This window comes from Mesoplodon bidens (assembly GCF_964165515.1).
Source record: "Mesoplodon bidens genome assembly, chromosome: 19".
Taxonomy (NCBI): domain Eukaryota; kingdom Metazoa; phylum Chordata; class Mammalia; order Artiodactyla; family Ziphiidae; genus Mesoplodon; species Mesoplodon bidens.
In genome coordinates this window covers 3,550,790-3,569,496 of record NC_138179.1, presented here as the reverse complement: position 1 = coordinate 3,569,496, position 18,707 = coordinate 3,550,790, and the positions used below count along the sequence as shown (strand labels likewise).

General features: G+C 40.4%; 1 protein-coding gene across 1 annotated transcript in view; it reads right to left on the bottom strand.

Moving 5' to 3' along the window:
* The window catches only part of ANKFN1 (ankyrin repeat and fibronectin type III domain containing 1), a gene marked incomplete at its 3' end in the record, with an annotated part of 258,888 nt that overhangs the window by 7,274 nt on the left and 232,907 nt on the right, over positions 1–18,707 (bottom strand). Inside the window, exons 15-16 of the mRNA XM_081218672.1 lie at positions 14,975–15,141; positions 7,544–7,757 (exon numbers count right to left, since the gene is read on the bottom strand). Coding sequence (XP_081074798.1) covers positions 7,544–7,757; positions 14,975–15,141 — 381 coding nt within the window. The remainder of the gene's footprint in view (positions 1–7,543; positions 7,758–14,974; positions 15,142–18,707) is intronic.

Below are 18,707 nucleotides of genomic sequence, written 5' to 3'. Positions count from 1 at the left end.
TCCATGATGGTAATAACAATTCTAGCTATTTACTTAGTACTTACTGTGGGCCAGCCATCATGCTAAGTGCTCTAGGTGCTTTATCTTACTTAATTTTTACACCAGTTCCCATTCTGCAGGTAAGAATACTGAAGTCTAGGCTTATTAAAATTTCCAATTCATATAAGCTGATAAGTGGCAGAATAGGAACCTACACGCAGATTTGTCTCACTCCAAAGACCTGCTCTACTGCCATTTACCTTAGAGTTCCCGTGGCTTTCTGTGGAAGCCTTCTGAGGGCTGGGACCTGGTTCATCTGATTCACTTTGCGTGGCGCCCACACATAGCTATATTAAGCTCTTAGAGAAACACGTTAGGTCTTGTATTAGTTTCCTGTGGCTATTGTAACAAATTACCACACACTCATGGCTTAAAACAACAGAAATTTATTCTCTCACAGCTTTGGAAGCGGAGAAAGTCTGAAATTAAGGTGTCAGCAGGGTTGCACTCCCTCTGGAGGCTCTAGGGGAGAACACTTTCTTGCCTCTTACAGCTTCTGGTGGCTGTTGGCATTCCTTGGGCTGCATCACTCCAACCAATCTCGGCTTCTGTCTTCACATGAACTCTCGTCTGTGTCTTATAAGGACACTTGTTGTCGGGTTTAGGGCTCACCTGGGTAATCCAGGATGATCTTATTTCAGGACCCTGGATTACATCTGTGAAGACTCTTTTTCCACCTAAGGTCACATTTGCAGGTTCTGAGGGTTAGGACATGAACGTGTCTTTTTAGTGGCCACCATTTAACCCACTAGAAGTCTGATAGTAAAAATGATATATCTAGAAGCAACTGCTGAGGAGTTTGTGTCACTTTTTCCCTCTTTCCAGCCCATATCAGGTCAAATGCTCTCTAAGAACGGTTTGCACTTTGACCTCTCAGCGTACAAATAGTGAGCATTTGTTGGTTGTAGGGGAATAAGGAGTATATGAAGGTATGCTTTAAAGGGCTGGCATTCTAATATTTCAGTGGAGCATCATATTTTAAGACTCAGTCTCTCAGGAAGAGCCTGTGCTGATTTCCCCAGGTGGAGTTAGTTGCTTAGTCCTCTTGGCTCATAAAGCATTTTATTTATATCTCTGTTACTGCCTTTATCAAGGTTTATTATAAATTATTCACTTGTATTTTTATCTCCCTCATTAACTGTGAACTCTAGAGGGCATGCACTATGTCTTGTTCATCTCTGCTTAGTAAATGTTGAAGAAGCCAGTCAGTGAAGGAATGGGCTAAGGAAGGAGTCAAGCAAAGGGACATGCAAATCCTCTATTTCCCAGATCATCTGATCTGAGCATGGACATATGAACAGACCATGAGGACTAGAGTGTGAATTAATCATCACTGTATTATTAGCCTCTTGTGCTGTATCTGGTACATACAAGGCTCTCAGTAAAGAATGCTGGGTTGAACTGAAACTGAAATGAATGTTGAAATCTGAGAGTTTACAGAGCAAAGATTGCCTCTTAAAAACAATACTGAAAGCAGCCTGAAAAGATCTAATTTACTTAATCTGCCATAGAAATGTCTGAAAACAATCACCTAAGTCATTTTGCTTTATTTTTTTCATTTTGCTTTATATTTGGTGGTACTTGACTTGAGTCAGCCCAGTTGTAGCAGAAAGAACAATTATCTTAAACCTAGACAAACCTGGGCTGAAGTCCTGTCTTGTTCCTTACTGTGTATATGATCTTGAGCACATCACTTAGCCCCTCTGAACTTAGCCCCTTCATCTGTAGCATGTAGGTAATTATGTTACCTATCTTCCATTGGTGCTATGAGAATTAAATTTGTTAAAAATACTTTAAGTGCCTTACAAACAGAAGGTGTTAATATTATTGAAATCCTTTCCACTTTTATTTATTTTTTTTATTAAACAAGTTTTTAAAACTTTATTTATTTATTTATTTATTTATTGGCTGCATTGGGTCTTCGTTGCTGTGCGCGGGCTTTCTTTAGTTGCGGCGAGTGGGGGCTACACTTTGTTGCGGAGCATGGGCTCTAGGCGCGTGGGCTTCAGTAGTTGTGGCACGTGGGCTCTACAGCGCAGGCTCAGTAGTTGTGGCGCACGGGCTTAGTTGCTCCGTGGCATGTGGGATCTTCCCGGACCAGGGCTCGAACCTGTGTCCCCTGCATTGGCAGGCGGGTTCTTAACCACTGCACCACCAGGGAAGTACTCTTTCCACTTTTAAATTGAGAATAACTAGAAAGCATATCAAGAGGTGATTCATTAAAGTACAAACCAGTAATCAGAAAAACTTCAAGATTTTGCTGTGAGAATGGTGTTGGTAATAAAGGAGAACAGTAATTTCTTGAAGGGTGTCTTGTGTTAGTCCAGTATTGTATTTCTCATCCTAGGTTTAGCACTGAATTTGTAAATGATGTGAATTCTTTACTGTAGTTCCCAGGAGCAAGGGAGATAGGAGATAAATCAAGAGAAGAGCTAGTTATAACTGTAGTAACTCAGGAAAGAGATGGAAAAGGGCTTGAGTATGGAGTGGTAAATATTATCTTGTAGGTTCAAAGACCTACACTTTGGAAACACTGCTCTAGTGGGAATCTAAATATTTGACTTCCATGGTGGTTGTATTATTTATTATAGGACTTAGTGGAACCAATTGCTTAGAGTGGGATACCCCTCCCAGAACAAGCTGGGAAAATCTCCAGGATGCCAGCCAGGGCACTGAGGAGAGTTTCCAGGGATTTAGGCCACTGCCACTCCCTCCCTTCCTGGAAAAGAATGCAAAGTGCAGCTTCCATCCCCAGATCCAGGCCATATGCTCCATTAAGCACTGTAGGCACCTTGCCCAGTTGTTATTTTAATAAACCTGGTTGTGCTCCTCAGTTTCCCTTAGAGGGCCCACTGGGCAGGCCAGCACTGGTAGAGCCTTGCATTTCCCCTCTGGTTGACCCAAGAGCTGTTTGATGGAAGTTCTGCCCATAGTATTAGTGCTGGCTTAGGAAGTTTGGCTTTCTTGCCATTGTAATGCGTGTTGCAACTCCTGGTCTCTGTAGATCAGGCCAACAACAGCAGTGTAGAATTGATGTGGATTTTGAGGGCTTTATGGGGAGATGACATTGCAGGAAAGAATAATTGATTTAAAGCTATTGCTTTTCTCTTAAAGGCAGGGGGCATGGCAGGATGGAAAGAAAGGAATAAGGAGTAGTATGTGCCCTAAAAATCTATCTTCACATTTTTAATATATCACTGTCCAAATTGCTACTTTTTGTGTGTGTGCTTCATTGAATCTGTTTCTACTGTGTTTGAATAGAATTTAAATAATTTAGAAACAAAGAATTTTAATAAACGTCTCATCAGGCCTTGGGTAGACCTCAGGGGCTTGTTCACCTTCTAATTTCCAATCTTCAGATTCCTGTTGATATTTTTTTTCTTTGATCCGTTTAGTTTATGCCATAGTGTTCTTAACCTTAACATCACCTGGGAAAAGCTTACCAGGAAGATTTACATGTGGAAGATCAGGATAATCTTCACATGCATCTGAAGGAAACAATGCCCCCCTCCCCCCTGTTGCCTCACCCATGCAGTCACTAGGAGAAATAGCGGTAACGGAAAAGAAAAATTGCTGCTGCCTGTGACTACTAGACCCACAGAAAAGGAGTGGGAGAGAAAATACCCACATGATGGACCAATCATTCCACCCCTGCCCTACGCTGCCTTTTCTAGGAGCCAACTTTCCTCCTTGGGTCCTTGGGAGATGCTTAATTTTAATTGACTCAGAGGAGTTCTACTTTGTGTTTGAAAACCACACAGAAATGGGAAGTAAGTTAAAGAGTTCCACTGCTCTCCCACCCTGTTTGTCCAGCCACATACACACACAAACAAATCCAAGGTACTCAACAGCCTTAAAACAGAATCTTGGGCTGGTACCAGAGTCTAGGCTTGTGATAGGCTTTGTATTTCCAGCAGGCTTCTCAGAAGTTAAGTGACCCCTACTCACACAGAATGGAATTGTGTTGCAGACTTTGCCCTGTGAGCAGCCAATGGGGATATACCTCTAAATTGGATTTTTCCCTCTTCATAAATGGTTTCCAAACAATTCAAAATCGTCATACTAGTGGAGAGAACAGAGTGTGCAGGAGCAGACCTCATTGCTCTGAAATGCTTTTGCTTTTGTGAGGGGACGCAGTGCTAAATGTGTCTCCCAGTTATCAAGTGCCCCTGTCACTGGGTTCCATTTTTCATTTTTTGCCCTCCACGTCGTCGTGTTTCACAGCCCATGGAATCTTGGCTTCAGAGAAATAAATGGACCCAAGAGAGAGTTATATTTTAAGAAACAGAATGATGATCGCTCACATTTTAAGTTAATAATAAAATCCGAGTGTAATTGGCCAGATCTTCCCAGCAGGGAGTGTGTGTAACCCGTCATCTGGCCAACGTGAGAATTTGGCACTTATGTGGCACGGGAGAGGCCACCCTCATACAGCCAGGGGGGACCCACTTAGGACCCTGTGGCCAAGAGAAGATTAAACACTGGGGAAGTTCTGTGAGTAGAGAGGGCGGACAAGGGCTGTGAAGTGGAAGTAGAATTGAAGAGTTGTTTGTAGAATTCTGTGAATTGGGGAACAACAGAGGGTATATCTATCCTGCCTTTAACAAATGCCCTTTCAAGCCTGTACCTCTGCAGCTACTGCCCTCCCTCCCCCTTCTCTTTCACAGCCAAGATTTTGCAGAGTGTATCCTTGCTGGTCCCATGTACTCCCCGATCTACTTCTATTTGGTTTCTATCTCCTTTCCTTCATAAACCGCTGTCATCAAGGTTACTGATGACTTCCTTGTTGAAAACAACATACAAAACCAAAAAAAGAGAAGCTTTTCAGTTTTATTTAACCTTTTACCATCATTTGATATGTTTTAATTTCTGGGACACTACTCTCTTGATTTTATCTTCTTCCTCTGGTTGTTACTTCTTAGCTTAAGAAGGCTCGCTGTTCTGTTCCACAGGGATCCTTCCATAGTCTCCTCTCTTACTCTACCTGCTCTCTTTAGGAAATAGCAAGCATTTTCATAGCTTCATCATTCATATGTCAACAATTATTAAATCTATATTATAAGTCCAGTTCTCTTTTCTGAGCTTCAGACCCCATACATCCTGGTTTTTTTTTTTTTTTTTGAATGTTTCTTTTTGCATGGGATGTACCAAAGCTAACCTAAATTCAACATGCCCATTTGCTCAAGCTTGTTTCTTCTCCTGTCTAACCTGTTTTTGGTAAATAGCATCATAATGTCCCGAGGCACTGTCTCCTCTGTTAATAAGCTTCCTAATTGATCTCCTGCTTCCAACATTGGTCTCTTCAAGCAACACACGGATTGGATTCTAAAGAAAATTCAGATTATATCAATCCTTGCTTAAAAGTTTTCAGTGGCTTTCCATCACAAGTAGAATAAAATTCCAACTTCTTACCATGCCCTGCCTGATCCGGCCCTTGCCTTTCTCTGTACCCCCTCTCTTACCATTAGCCCCTTTGTTCACTCTGCTACAATACTTTGGCTTTCTTTCCACCCCTCACCCACCTCAGGGCCTTTTGCTGTTCTGTTGCTTGGAATAGTCCAACTCCAGATCTTTGTATAACTGGATCCTTTTTTTTGTGGCTGGTTCAAATGTAACCTTCACAGATAGGTCTCTGCTGATCATCCAAGTGGATTCAGCACTCTCCCTACCCACCTTGATTGCTGTTTTGTATTATGCATTGGAATATTCACTATTTGAAATGATCTTGTTTATATTTTCATGTCAGCTCTGTGGGAGCACAGACTTTGCTTTGTTTATCATTATATCCCTGTTACCTTGAAGAGTGCCTGGAACATAGTGGATAACCAATAAATGTTTTTTAAATGAAAAAAAAAAAGACAATATCCTTAGATCCTGAGTGCAGCCAGACTGCTTGCTGTTCCCTGAACTACAACGCAGTTGCACATTCTGCTTCCTCTTCCTATAATGCTTTCCTCTTTCCTCTTTTTCAGCTCAACTCCTACTTATCTTTCAGTACTTGACTTTGTCACCTCTTCCAGGAAGCTCTCTTTGATCTTATGATTTCCTGGTTAACACCTTCATTAGAGTCTGTAGCACCCTATGCGTGTCCTCATTATAGCACATATGCAATTAGTATGAAATTGTTTGTTAATGTATCTGTCTCCCCTGTTAGATTAGCTTCTGGCAGGGATGGTATTTTATTTGTATCCCCAGCCCACTGGGAATCTATAAAAATCTACTTAATTATTTTGTTGAATTATTTGTTAAATCATAGAATCCTTTGGTAATGTAAATTAGCTGTCCCCCAAGTTCTTGCACTAGCCAAGTTTTGATTTTCAGACACTGATGTTTTAAAAATGTACATAACCTTACTTATAGGAAAGGTTCATGTCCCCACTGAAGTTTTCTGTAATAAGAATAATATTAAATACTATACTTACAATTTATTGTCTACTATGTGCCATGAACCTTTGACATAGATTATCTTATTCACAAATAACTTTTCAAGGTATATATATTATTATTCTCATTTTACATATGCAGAAACTGAGCCTTCCATGTAGTAATCTGTTCAAGCGCATATAGCTAGCAAAAAAAAGCTGGAATTTGAATCCAGTTCTTTGATTTCTAAGCCCAAGCTCTTTCTGCTACGCCATGCTGCCCCCTATGGGACAAGTTCACATTTCAGAACTGTTTATTAAAAATATCAATTATTATCATTGTAAAGCTTATAAAATTTGAGCTTTTATAAGCTACAGAATCAGGAAAGATGCTTTGAGTACCATTATTTTAATCAACTAGAAAAATGGCATTAATTTTAACATGTTCTAGGTAAGAGCATTATATTGTCTGTGACTAGTACACTTTTTCTCTGTTTATAAGTATAAGGGTGTTTTGTAGAAGTTTGTATTAACTCAGCTATGTTTTTTCAGTTAGTATTTGCTATGTAAACTCCAACTTAATTCGCGAGAGTGGAGGTGACTTGCTAGGCCTCTCCTCCAGCTTGTCTGTAAGTTATCTACTGATTGTTGTATCCATGATGAGACCAGTCTACTTGTTTGGCCTCAGGCTCAGGATTCTAGTGTATCCACAGTTTCTCTCTTTCCCAATTCTCACCCCAGGATATTGGTGCCATGTGGGTGGGAAGTTTGCCATGAACTTTACCCAGGCTAGGACCTACTTCCTGCCTCATTCCTGTCAGTCCCTCCCTACTTACTGGAGGCTGGGCCAGTTCTCTTTATTACCTGGTTTTGGTTACATTCCTTTTTTATCTTGGAAGCTTGGACTAGAACTGGACTGAATCTTCCCCACCCCTAAATGGAGGTGATCTCAGGTCATTGCCCTAGCTTCCTACCCCTCCCCATTCTGATTTTGTTTCCTCTGTGCTTCTAGACTATTACCACTGAGCAGTATTTCCTACTGCTTGCTGGAACTAATGACTTAGCACAAAAGAACCTCATCAGTGGAGACAGGACCAAGAGTCTGGTGACTGAAATATAGAACTTTAGATCTTATTGCTTACCACTCACTGCCTTTCTTCTGTGCATCTCTGGGGATGGGGGTGGTGATGGAAGACAGTCTATATGTGATGATGTAGAATTGATCTTCTTTAGGTTCTGCTCTTCTGAGGGGTCTATCAGCTTAGTGATGGATAAGCCAGAAACTGGTTGTTTGTATCTTGCGTAATGTAGAGCATCCATGATCCACCTCATTTCACGCCAAACTTCATCTGTTTGCTTTGGGATAAAATGGTAAAAGACGTTAATTATCAAACAGGTTAAAAAAAAAAAGGTTTAAGTTTCCCTGAGAGTCCAAGATGATACATTTTCCACAGTATTGGTTTTGAGCAAGGGTAAAATATTTTCAACATAGGTTTGCTAAACCAGAAAACGCCTCTTCTTTATAATCTCTTGTGTCTTGCATGTTTTTACCTGAGAGACTATTTCATTTAGTGCAAATAGTGGAAGACCTGGATTCCAGCTGGGATCCACAACTTACTGGTTCTGTAACAACCTTTGGCAAATCACTTGACCTTTTCCAGCCTCAGGTGCCTTATTCGTGAAATGTGGACAAGACATCTCCCCTTTTATACCCCACAGGACTGCTGTGATGACTGGGTGAAATGATACATTTGAAGGTCCTTTGTAAAACTGCAGGGTACATTTCTCATACATATGAAGTGTTATTAATTCTCAGCATGTAATGAAATATTCCTCATTAGCACATTATGGGGAAGGTATATGATGAAGTCTGAATTTCAGAACAGGTGAAGAAAGGAATGTAGTTTTAGTTCTATGTGAACTAGAAGAACAAAGCATTACTGGAATAAGCAGAGATTCTTGGACCTATTTTAATAGAAATAACTTTCATATATTAAATTTACTTTCTTACATATAAGTGCTTCTAAAGTACAAAACAGCTTAAACAGCATATTCTTCCTAAGTAATTTAAACATCCTTGTAATTTTACAGTAGCCCGTTTGATTTCTGGGTTACCAAAGTGATTTTAACATTTTCATTATAAAGTATAATAGTTGTTACTCAGTTGTAAAAGTCATTCATATTTTTGTGTCTATCTCTGTAGATGACAGATATTCTTCCAAATCTTTGTTTTATTAGTTTCTGCTTTATATCAAAGTGAATCAGTTATACATATACATCTGTTCCCATATCCCTTCCCTCTTGCGTCTCCCTCCCTCCCACCCTCCCTGTCCCACCCCTCCAGTCGGTCACAAAGCAAATCTTAATAGACACTGTCCATAAACTTTCTAGTTACTCTGACTCTCTCCAAGGAGGTTGTTAATGACATTTTTTTCATGGGACCCTGGAGCTTGTGATAGGCTTTGCATCTAATTTCACTGGGTGCTTTGAGCAAGCCGTTAACTTCTGACCCATTTACTCAACTGTAAAAAGAAGAGGTTGTACCGAATGATGTCTAAGTTCCCTTCCAGCTCTGACACTTTATGATTTATTTTTGAAGAACCTTTGGAAAGTTGGTGTCACTCAGTTTCCAGGTAGAAGGCGTTCATTGTATGAATACTACAAGGTTAAGGTCTCTCTGATTGTAGAAGGGAGTATCCAATGTTCTATTTTATTTTCAAAATTCCTTTTTAGGGCCTTAATGTGTAGTTAAAGAATAGTCTTTAAAGAATCCACAAGCCTGGTGCTCCCAAGAAACACAGAGTCTGGAATCGTGATAGTCTGTGGTGTTCGGAGTGACAGGCAAGCTTGAGTGAGCCAGTGAACGGCGCTGCATCGCTGGCAGCCATTTTCCCTTGCTTTCTAGTAATGTTCTGTAATGAAAGCCTGAAACTGAGCTTCAGGCTTTGTTAAGGCAGTGAGTTGGGCTGAAGGTTCAGCAGTAGCAGGCCGGTGAGGAGGCTCTGAACAATGCAAAGAGAGAAATCTGAAGTTCAGGGGGTAAAGCTAAAATGGAAGTCCAAGTGAAGACTTGGACAGATTTTTCTTAATGGGATTGTTGCTTTCTTAGCTAGCTTTTATTGATCCTACCTCATGCAGCATACTCTCATCTCAAAGTTTAAGGCACTGCATGACTATGGACAACTTTTAGACGTCCTGCCAAGGGCAGGTACTGTGCTTTTGTACCTTTAACTTTTGGCTGTGCAAAGAATAGGTACTCAATAAATGATTATTCAGCGAATGAAGGTATGAATGAATGGTTATCTAATTCTTTAGGTCTCTGCCCTCGAACAGAGTTATTATGAGGATTAAGTAAGATGATGTAGATGAGTGCACCTTGTAAGCTGTACATTGTTACAAAGTTTTCAGTTGTTACAATGACAGTCATGGTTATTGTAGTGGGCGGAATGTGGCCTCCCGAAATACATGTCCACGTCCTAATCCCTGGAATTTGTATTACCTTAAATGATAAAAGGGTAAATATTACCTTGTTGGCAAAAGATGTGATTAAGTTAAGGATTTTGACAGGAGGAATTTATCCTGGATTATCTGGGTGGGCCTTAATTCCAATGACAAATGTCCTCATAAAGACATTCTTATGAGACTGAGACAGAGGGAGATGTGGCAGACAGAAGAGAAGGAGGCAGTGTAACCACAGAAGCAGAGATTGAAGTGAGGTGGCCACAAGTCAAGGAATGCCAACAGCCACCAGAAGCTGGAGGAAGCAGAGAACAGATTCTCCCACTCTCCAAAGAGAGTGTGACCCTGCCAACAGCTTGATTTTAGATTTCTGGGCTTCAGAACTGTGGGAGAATAAATTTCTGTTGTTTTAAGCTACCCCGTTTGTGGTAATTTATTACAGCAGCCCTAGGAAATGAATACAATTATTAACAATCTACTTGTTCTCTTTGGATAGATTGCTTTAGCCTTATTGCTGAGGATGGATAGTGAGAGTTAGTGTAGAAATTTAAAAAATTATGTGTAGAAACAATGGTTATTTCTTAATTTTTCTCAGTGATGAAGTGAAGAGGTATTAACTGAAGAAAAATCAAAAACATAGGTACAGGGAAGCCTATGGACTGAGTTTAACGGGCTTAGCTAAGTAGCTCTAAAAGAAGTACCATTTTCACCCATTTTTACCTTATACCGTTGATCTAAAAATAACTGCCAACATAATCCCCCTGATTTTAATGTCCAAATTCAGCTTCTAAAGACTTGCTGACACATTTTTTAAAAAGAAAGACCATGAACTTACTAGGTCTGTTGGTTAAAAGTTTTGCATCCATTTCTCACCCTGCCCTTTAAAAATGTTGGTTTTCATCCCCAAAATTACACCCCTTTCTCTGTACTCAGGCAAGATAATATTTTTATTTAAATGTGAAGGTGATTGGTTTTCTCACAGCACAGTTACAAGGTGCTTGAGGGGATGATAGATTGGCTATATTTAATGAGCTGTGTTTCTATTACAGCTTAGGAGCATTTGAAGCATTACAGTATATAAATTATAGCCTAATTGCCCTTTAGGCTTTAGCAGCTCAGAATATGCCAAGTGCCGAGTCTCAACACTTTGACATTTCTGCTGCATGTGCTGTCTATAAAGGCTGTATACCTTATCTGTGATTTTCTACACCTCCCCTGGCTTAGCCCTTCCCCTTTCTGGCTGCACTCCTTGGCTTCTTTTTCTTACTGTATTTACATAGACTCCCTTGCTGTTTACAATGTTTGGTTTGTGTAGTGCCTTCAACACTGTCTTAGATCTGGAATCATACAAATGCTCTCACAGCTGGCACTTGCCTCTGCAGATTATGGTGTGTGGTGAGCTGAGCTGTGAATGCCAGTGGGTGAATGGCTGCAGCTGGTTTTCATTCTGAGCAAGAGAGATTGAGAAGCCCAGTATAGATAAGGGGAGAGATGATATTGCATTAACTCTGGTCAGTGAAGTTTTCCCTGTTGGATGGAGCAAGGCAGTCCACTGAAGGCTGTGGGTGCAAGGAGATGGGTCTGGTTTTAGCCTGGCCAAGAAGTGCTTTTTTGAACACTTTGGGAATTGGCTTTTATCCAAGTCTACATTTACCCGGCTGGCTGGAGAGTCTGTAGAGGTCGCTTTGGGAGACCAGAGCAGGCTAGAACTTTAAAGAATTCCTGGCCTGGCCTGCCTTCATCCATTCCACTTAATGGTGTGATGAAAGGGAAAGAGAAAAAGGCAGTGGAGCCCTAGACTAGGTGAAAAGGAGGAGTGAGGATAGTCATCCGGAAGTAAGAATGGAGCTGGAAACTCTTGGAGTAGCTTGAGACTGTGACAGACTGAAGAAAGTCAGCTTTCTTGTGTTTGAACCTAGTGGATTCAGGGGAGCCTTAAGTGGAATAAAGCAGAAACAGAACTTAATGTATGATTAGAGAAGTGCTTCTCTAAAAATATGTATGGTTGTTAAAGAAGTCATGAAATGTTAGCGCCAACTAGGTGCTTAAGAAGGCATCTAGTCCAATTCTTTTATTTTATATATGAGGAAATAGAGGCCCCTGGATCAAATGAATTGTCCAGTGCTCCAAGGTTTATCAGTAGAAGATTCAGGACTAAAAATGTATGCTAATTGTCTTCTAGTCATTATTCTTCTTACTCTGTTCCACTACTCCTTACATTGGGTTCAAAAGATAAGCCAGTCTTTCATATTCTCCTCATGCTTCATTCTTCCTTTTCCCACCCCCTTCCCCCTGTCCACGTTCTACTTTTACTGGCAATAAAGTAAGTGATGTAAATGTTTTGAATTTTTAAATACTACACTCTCAGGTCAAGAAAGCAAGTAAGTTCTTGAAAGGTTTGTTTTTTTTAGTCTAAGAGGTCACCTAAAATATCTCATTTGGGATGAGAGAAGTAGGATAGGATTTGTCTGCTCACACTTTGCAAGCATATTACAATATCTTCTTCCTGAGTACTTAATAAACCCACAATCTTGCATATCATGTTTTAAAGCATTTTCCCTTCTTATTAATTAATAAATGAATGAATGTATAATTTATTGCATACTTATTATGTGCAGGCACTTTAGTGAATGCTTTACATGCATTACCTTGTTGAATTCTCTCAGTGACACTGAGAGCTAGTACTATTATTATCACCATCCCTGTTTTACAGATGAGGAGATTGAGATTTAGAGAACTTTATTTGCCCAAAGCTCACAGCATTTCCTCATCTTAGGTCCTCACTACTTGCCTGGAGGGTTGCAATAGCTTCGTATCTGGTTTCCCTGCCTTTAGTCTACTTCTCCTTAAATCTGGGAATGATATGTAAATTATTTAGTAGCCAATGAGAATGAGTACTTACTATAAACAACCAGTGTGGCCATACCAATGAGAATGGGAGGAATATCCTCCCCTGCTTGAATCTATCCTAAACATCTGTGAGAACCTATAACTGACTTTCTCCAAAACTTTGGCCAGCTCCCTATTGCCTGCAGAATCAAGTACAAATATCTTACCATGGCCTTTAATAAAGCCCTTGTGTGATCTGATCTCATTGCTACTTTCATTTTTACCTAATTTCTCACTACTGCCCTTTACTCACACTATGTCCCAGCTAATCTTGACTACTCATCATTCCCCAGATAGGATTTTTCTGCTCTCTCTGCCTTATCTGTTTATTCTTTTTCTTTGCCTCTTAGTCTGTTTCTCCTCACTACAGACTAACCCATCCCTGTAGGCCTAGCTCAGGTACCAGTTACATCCTCTATGGCAACTTTTTTATACCCACAAATGTAGGCAAATTTTTACTTCTTTGTGCTGGCACAAAACTTTTTTTTTTTTTTTTTTTGTACCACTCTTTTGGCACCTAACTCATTTTACAAATAGTATTTATACACATTTCTTGTCTACCCTAATGGATTTTAAGCGCTTTAAGTTCAGGGACCATGTGTAATTCAACTTTGTATCTCCCTTACAGTGCCTGACACCTGGGTGTCCAACAAATATTTATTAGATTGACCTGACTATATGTCAAAGTGATATTTATGATGGGGCTATTGCTATTACAGAAGTCCACACTTATCCATGGTTTTGCTTTCTGCAGTTTCGGTAACCACTGGTCAACTAAGATCTGAGAATATTAAATGGAAAATTCCAGAAATAGATAATTCATATGTTTTAACTTGCCACTGTTCTGAGAAGTGTGATGAAATCTCCTGTCATTCTGCGCCGTCCTGCCCAGGACGTGAATCACCCCTTTGTCCAGTGTATCCCTCCCATTAGTCACTTAGTAGCCACCTTGGTTATCAGATTGTTGCCATATTGCAGTTCTTGTGTTCAGGTAACCCTTATTTTACTTAATAATGGCCCCAAAGCACAAGACGTAGTGATGCTGGCAATTTGGTTATGACAAAGAGAAGCCACAAAGTGCTTCCTTTAAGTGAAAAGGTGAAAGTTCTTGACTTAATAAGGAAAGAAAAAAATATATATGGTGAAGTTGCTAAGATCTGTGGTAAGAATGACTCTTCATTCCGTGAAACTGAAGGAAAAGAAATTCTTCGTAGTTTTGCTGTTGCACCTCAAACTGCAAAAGTTATGGGCACAGTGCATGATAAGTGCTTAGTTAAGGCGGAAGAGGCATTAAATTTGTACAATAAGATATTTTGAGAGAGAGAGAGAACATTCACGTAGTTTTTATTACGGTATATGGTTGGTATAATTGTTCTATTTTATTATTGTTAATCTCTTACAGTGCCTAATGTGTAAATTAAACTTTAGCATAGGTATGTACGTATAGGAAAAAAATAGTATATATAGGGTTAGATACTATCTGCGGTTTCAGGCATCCACTGAGGGTCTTGGGATGTATCCCCTGAGGTTAAGAGGGGACTACTGTATATTCATTTTGTGAATTGGGTTACTACAGGCATAAAGATCGTAAGATTTGTCCAAGGGATTCAGGGGCAATTTCAGACTAGATCCAAATTCTCTTGTTGACTAGTCAGTACCCCTTTCTCAAGACCCTAAGATGTCACCATAGGGCTTTTCCAGAAAAGACCATGGACAGGGAACACATTTTTTAACCTCTGTAAGCTACACATTAAAGTGTCAGTTCTGCCAGAAAGAAGTTCAAAGAATGAGAAATCTTAGGTCCAGCTGAATTTGGGTTAACATAAACTGGTGGGTCATTCTCTTCTCTTTTTCTCTGGGATATTGAATTAATTAATACAGTCTTTCTCTGTGTTGGAATTATCAGTGGGCTACTGGGTAAGGATAATATTCTGATCTCCACTTCTGGCAGTGATTTTTCTCTCCAGTATGGGAGACTACTGCTACCTACCACAGTGGCTGATACAGCTCTTATTAACGCAGTGTTTTATGTGTAGCTTTTTCTTAAGCCTTTGTATAAAAACTCACATTTCCCTGAGCTCTGCATTTTAACCAAATCAACAGGCTGTTTGCACATGGTTGTCTTTAAATTAGCCCAGATTGCTGTTCTTTCTTATGCTTGGTTCTCATCCCCTCCACCATGTCCCTTCTTTCTCCCTCTTACCTCAGAAGAAACAAACTGTTACCTGAATGAAATCTAAAACTTGCTGGTGTCTTTGTTTGGCAGCTGCAACCTCACTGTCTGAGATTGCTTCCCTCAGGGACTGTTGGGTATTCAGAGAATCCAGCTCCACAACAGCAGAAAGGCGGCAATACAGACTAATAAATTTCTCCCTGTAGCTGCAAAAATGAACTGGAAAATGGACAAGCAAAATAAAACATGTTAAGATCTGGTATCAAAATAGAGAATTTCATACCTCAGAGGAAACAAGTTGAATGAAAACATGATTTATTAATCCTATCAGTGGAAAATATTAGGCCATAAATAAATTATAAATGTGCTCTTAAGGGGCCAGTTGTCTGGCTTTAGTCATACAGTATTCCCTTTTAAGGTTTACCAAGTCCTGTTAAGGTATGGGGAAGTGGAGTCGGCTAAAGCTGTAGTTTATGTTCAGCCCCTAAACTTGGGCTACTATTGGGAGAATAAGTTTGCTTATCACTTTAAAGGAAAGAAAAAAAAAAAAGCAAGTAGCAATTTGAAACCTAGTTTTGACTGCCATGTCTGATTTCCAGTATGTATCTTGCATGTTCCTTTCCAAGGCCAGAAGTCCCAGAAGATACAAGGCATGCTTTTCTCAGGGTATGTTTTGTCTTTTGTCTGGCTGGAAAATGTCTGTAAAGACCTAGTATGATGAGTTTTGCTTCTTCTCCTGCCTCTCCACTCCTCAGCTCCTCTGGAAGGATGATGGAGCTAATGCTCGATAGATCATTTTTGTCTTCACCTTCCTCTCTTAAAAGATAATGGGCCAGAGGCCAAAGGAAACAGTCTAATCTTCATCTCTATCATGGAGGAGGGAGAGAGGAGTGTGGGACTCAGCCTGGTGCAGGCAACCTGAGGTGATGCGATTTTTCATACTTCTCTGACTGGCTGTGATCATATACCATAACTTCAGATTCCAGTAAGATGAGGAAAGCATCCCAATTCAGACTAGTGTAGTACCAGTCTCTTCCTGGCCATTGCTGAGTTTGGAGACTCACTCGCCAGGAACCTCACTTACTCTGTGTGCCTCTGACCTGTATCAGTGTGTTTTGTGCTTTGGAAATAGGGCTGTAATAACTCAGCAAATCTGTGGAATGGAAACATTTTTATTTTGGCTTCTTTGGTGAGGAATTCTAGGAAGAACATCTAACTACTGTCCTTGGGCCTCTTTGCTGCTGATTCCTGAGACCTAGACCTGGACATTTAGGGAAACTAAAACCACATACCTCAAAATGGGGCATCTGGTCATCTATACACCTTACTGAGGGAGCCCTACTTTAATGCACATTGAGAGATTTTGCGTACCCTACAATTCCCATCTTACCACTGCCTGCTTCCTTACTTGATTTTTCTCTCAGGATGAAACTCAGTTGAGTGTAAGGGTAACCTGCTCTGTTTGTGTTTCCTCCTATTGAAGTGGTAGAGAAGAATGGAGTGAGGGCTCCAGTGGCCCATCCTTATTCCAGCTGTGCACCATCTCAAGGCAGTGTTTCTGAATTCCAGTAGCTTTGGTTCTGGGTTTTTTTTTTTCTCTCTGGTGTCAGATCCTTCCTTCTCACCTTCTCTGCTCTCACACTTCCTTGTCTGACAGAAGAACTGATCTCATTAAATGACAAACTATTGACCTCTTCCCAGATGATCTACTTTTCATGCTTTTCCCTGGTTACAGACCTCTGTAGAGCTCCGTCTTGACCCAGGATAAAATCCAAACATCACTATAAAGCAAGGTCCTTGAGATCTAGGATTTTAATTTATCTTCAGTCATATCTTTTGTCATGCAACCACCCTCTACCCTCTGCCTGCATTGACCCTACACTTTGGTCAGGCTGAACCTACTACAGGCCCTTTTGTGCTGCCATGCTTGTGAACATGCCATTTCCTTCTCCTCCAATACCCTTTTTTTTACCAATACCTTCAGGTCAGATTCTTCTGATACTTGAAAATTTAGTTTAAATATCTTCTCCTCAGTGAAATCTTCATGGACACCTCTTTCCCTCCAGGCAGAGTTAGTTTCTCTCTTTTGTGCCCCTAGACCACTTGTTTCTAACTGTATCAGGACACTGATCCTGCTTTACTGTAATAATGTGTTTACTTGACTGCCTTGGTATTAGACTGTGATTTCTTTGAGGGCAAGAACCGTGTCTCCTGTTAATCTTTATTTCCTCAAAACCTGGAACATTATAACTGCTCAGTTAATGTTTATTGACTGAATGAACAACAGCAACAAAATGTGTACCCTGATCTGAGGAGAGCAAACCCTTCCTCCAAAGTCTCCTCTTTCCCTCCATTCTCTTTTCTCAAGGTGCTTTTGCTTTTCCTGTTTCAAAAGGTGTACTTCAGGTCTGTGATATTTACTGGCCTCTCTGCAGGAAAGAGTCACCATTACTTTTTAGCTTACTCTTGACCCTTGTAGCTCCCTGAATGTGTCTTTATGCCTTTCAAGGAGGAATTATATCCTGTTTGCACTTGACAGATGTCCTCTCTTGGCTGGAGGGTGAAGAGAGTGAAGTGTCTCACAGTCTGCCTTTCCAAACCAAGTTGTAAAAAAAAAAAAATCAGCTTTTTTCCTTCTTTCTAAAATATGACTGGGAAGATAGTGAGAGGCACTGAAGAGTTTCTTTAAAGGAAATACTATCGGTCCCATCTGAATTCTAGAACGCCAGGGTGTCCACAACTTTCTCTTGTTGTGTCTCCTTGTGGTCGGAGCCTTGGATCAGTGGGTGGTCTCACAGTGCCCACACCACCCGTGCCACTCACCACAGTGAGCTATGAGGACCTTTCAACGACAAGGACAGGGCTTCACTTTCCCGCTCTAGTGGTTTTTATCCAGAGCCTTTAATGTTACTTTAACAAATGTTACTTTAACATAGTCTTTTGTGGTTTAGCAATGATACATTTGGTAGCCATCACTGAGAAGGGGAGGATAGACTGGAAGCTTCTAATTTTTTTCTAATGTGAATCACATGCATTTTACAGGCAAAATGGTATAAGGATACAAAAATGCATTATCCCAGACCACATGATTTGTTATTAATTTACAAACTAAGACTGATTTTCTGTGGTGTTTTCTCTCTCTTTTTTTCTGTATAAAACTGTTGGCACCAACACTGGAAGTCAGATTAGGAGTATAGTGGAAAGTACTCAGGGTTAGGTATCAGATGAAACGATTTGAGTCATAGTTCTGCTACTTACTACCTTCATAATAATCGGCATATAACCTGCGGGAGCCTCCGTTTCCTCATATCTAAGACAGGGGTAATAATGTCTACCTAGGATAAAACAACATAATAATAAACAGTGAAGTGCCCAGCATAGCATGTGGCACATATCAGATATAAAATAAATTTTCGTTCACATCCCTACCACGTCCCCCTGGGAAGAATGAGGCATTTAGTAGGTAGGATATTAGAATGGGATTGAGATTAGAATATTCTTCCTAAAGATCTCCAACTCAATAAAATCCTAATCAATCTGGGCCACGTCGCCTAGTTTGGAAGCTAAGGAACCAACAAGATTACCTCCTAGGGTCAGTTTAGTTCCGTGATTCTTTGCCAAGGTGTCAGAAGGAACCTGGGCATAAGATGCCTCTCTAAAGATTCCTGGTAGTGAGTGAGTTGCTGTTGGAATTCAGGAGCGGTGTCCTAACTCATGAAAAATGGGCATTAGGAATGAGGGTTGAGACCGTGCCATGGCTTATAAGCCTGTGGCCTGGATTCCAT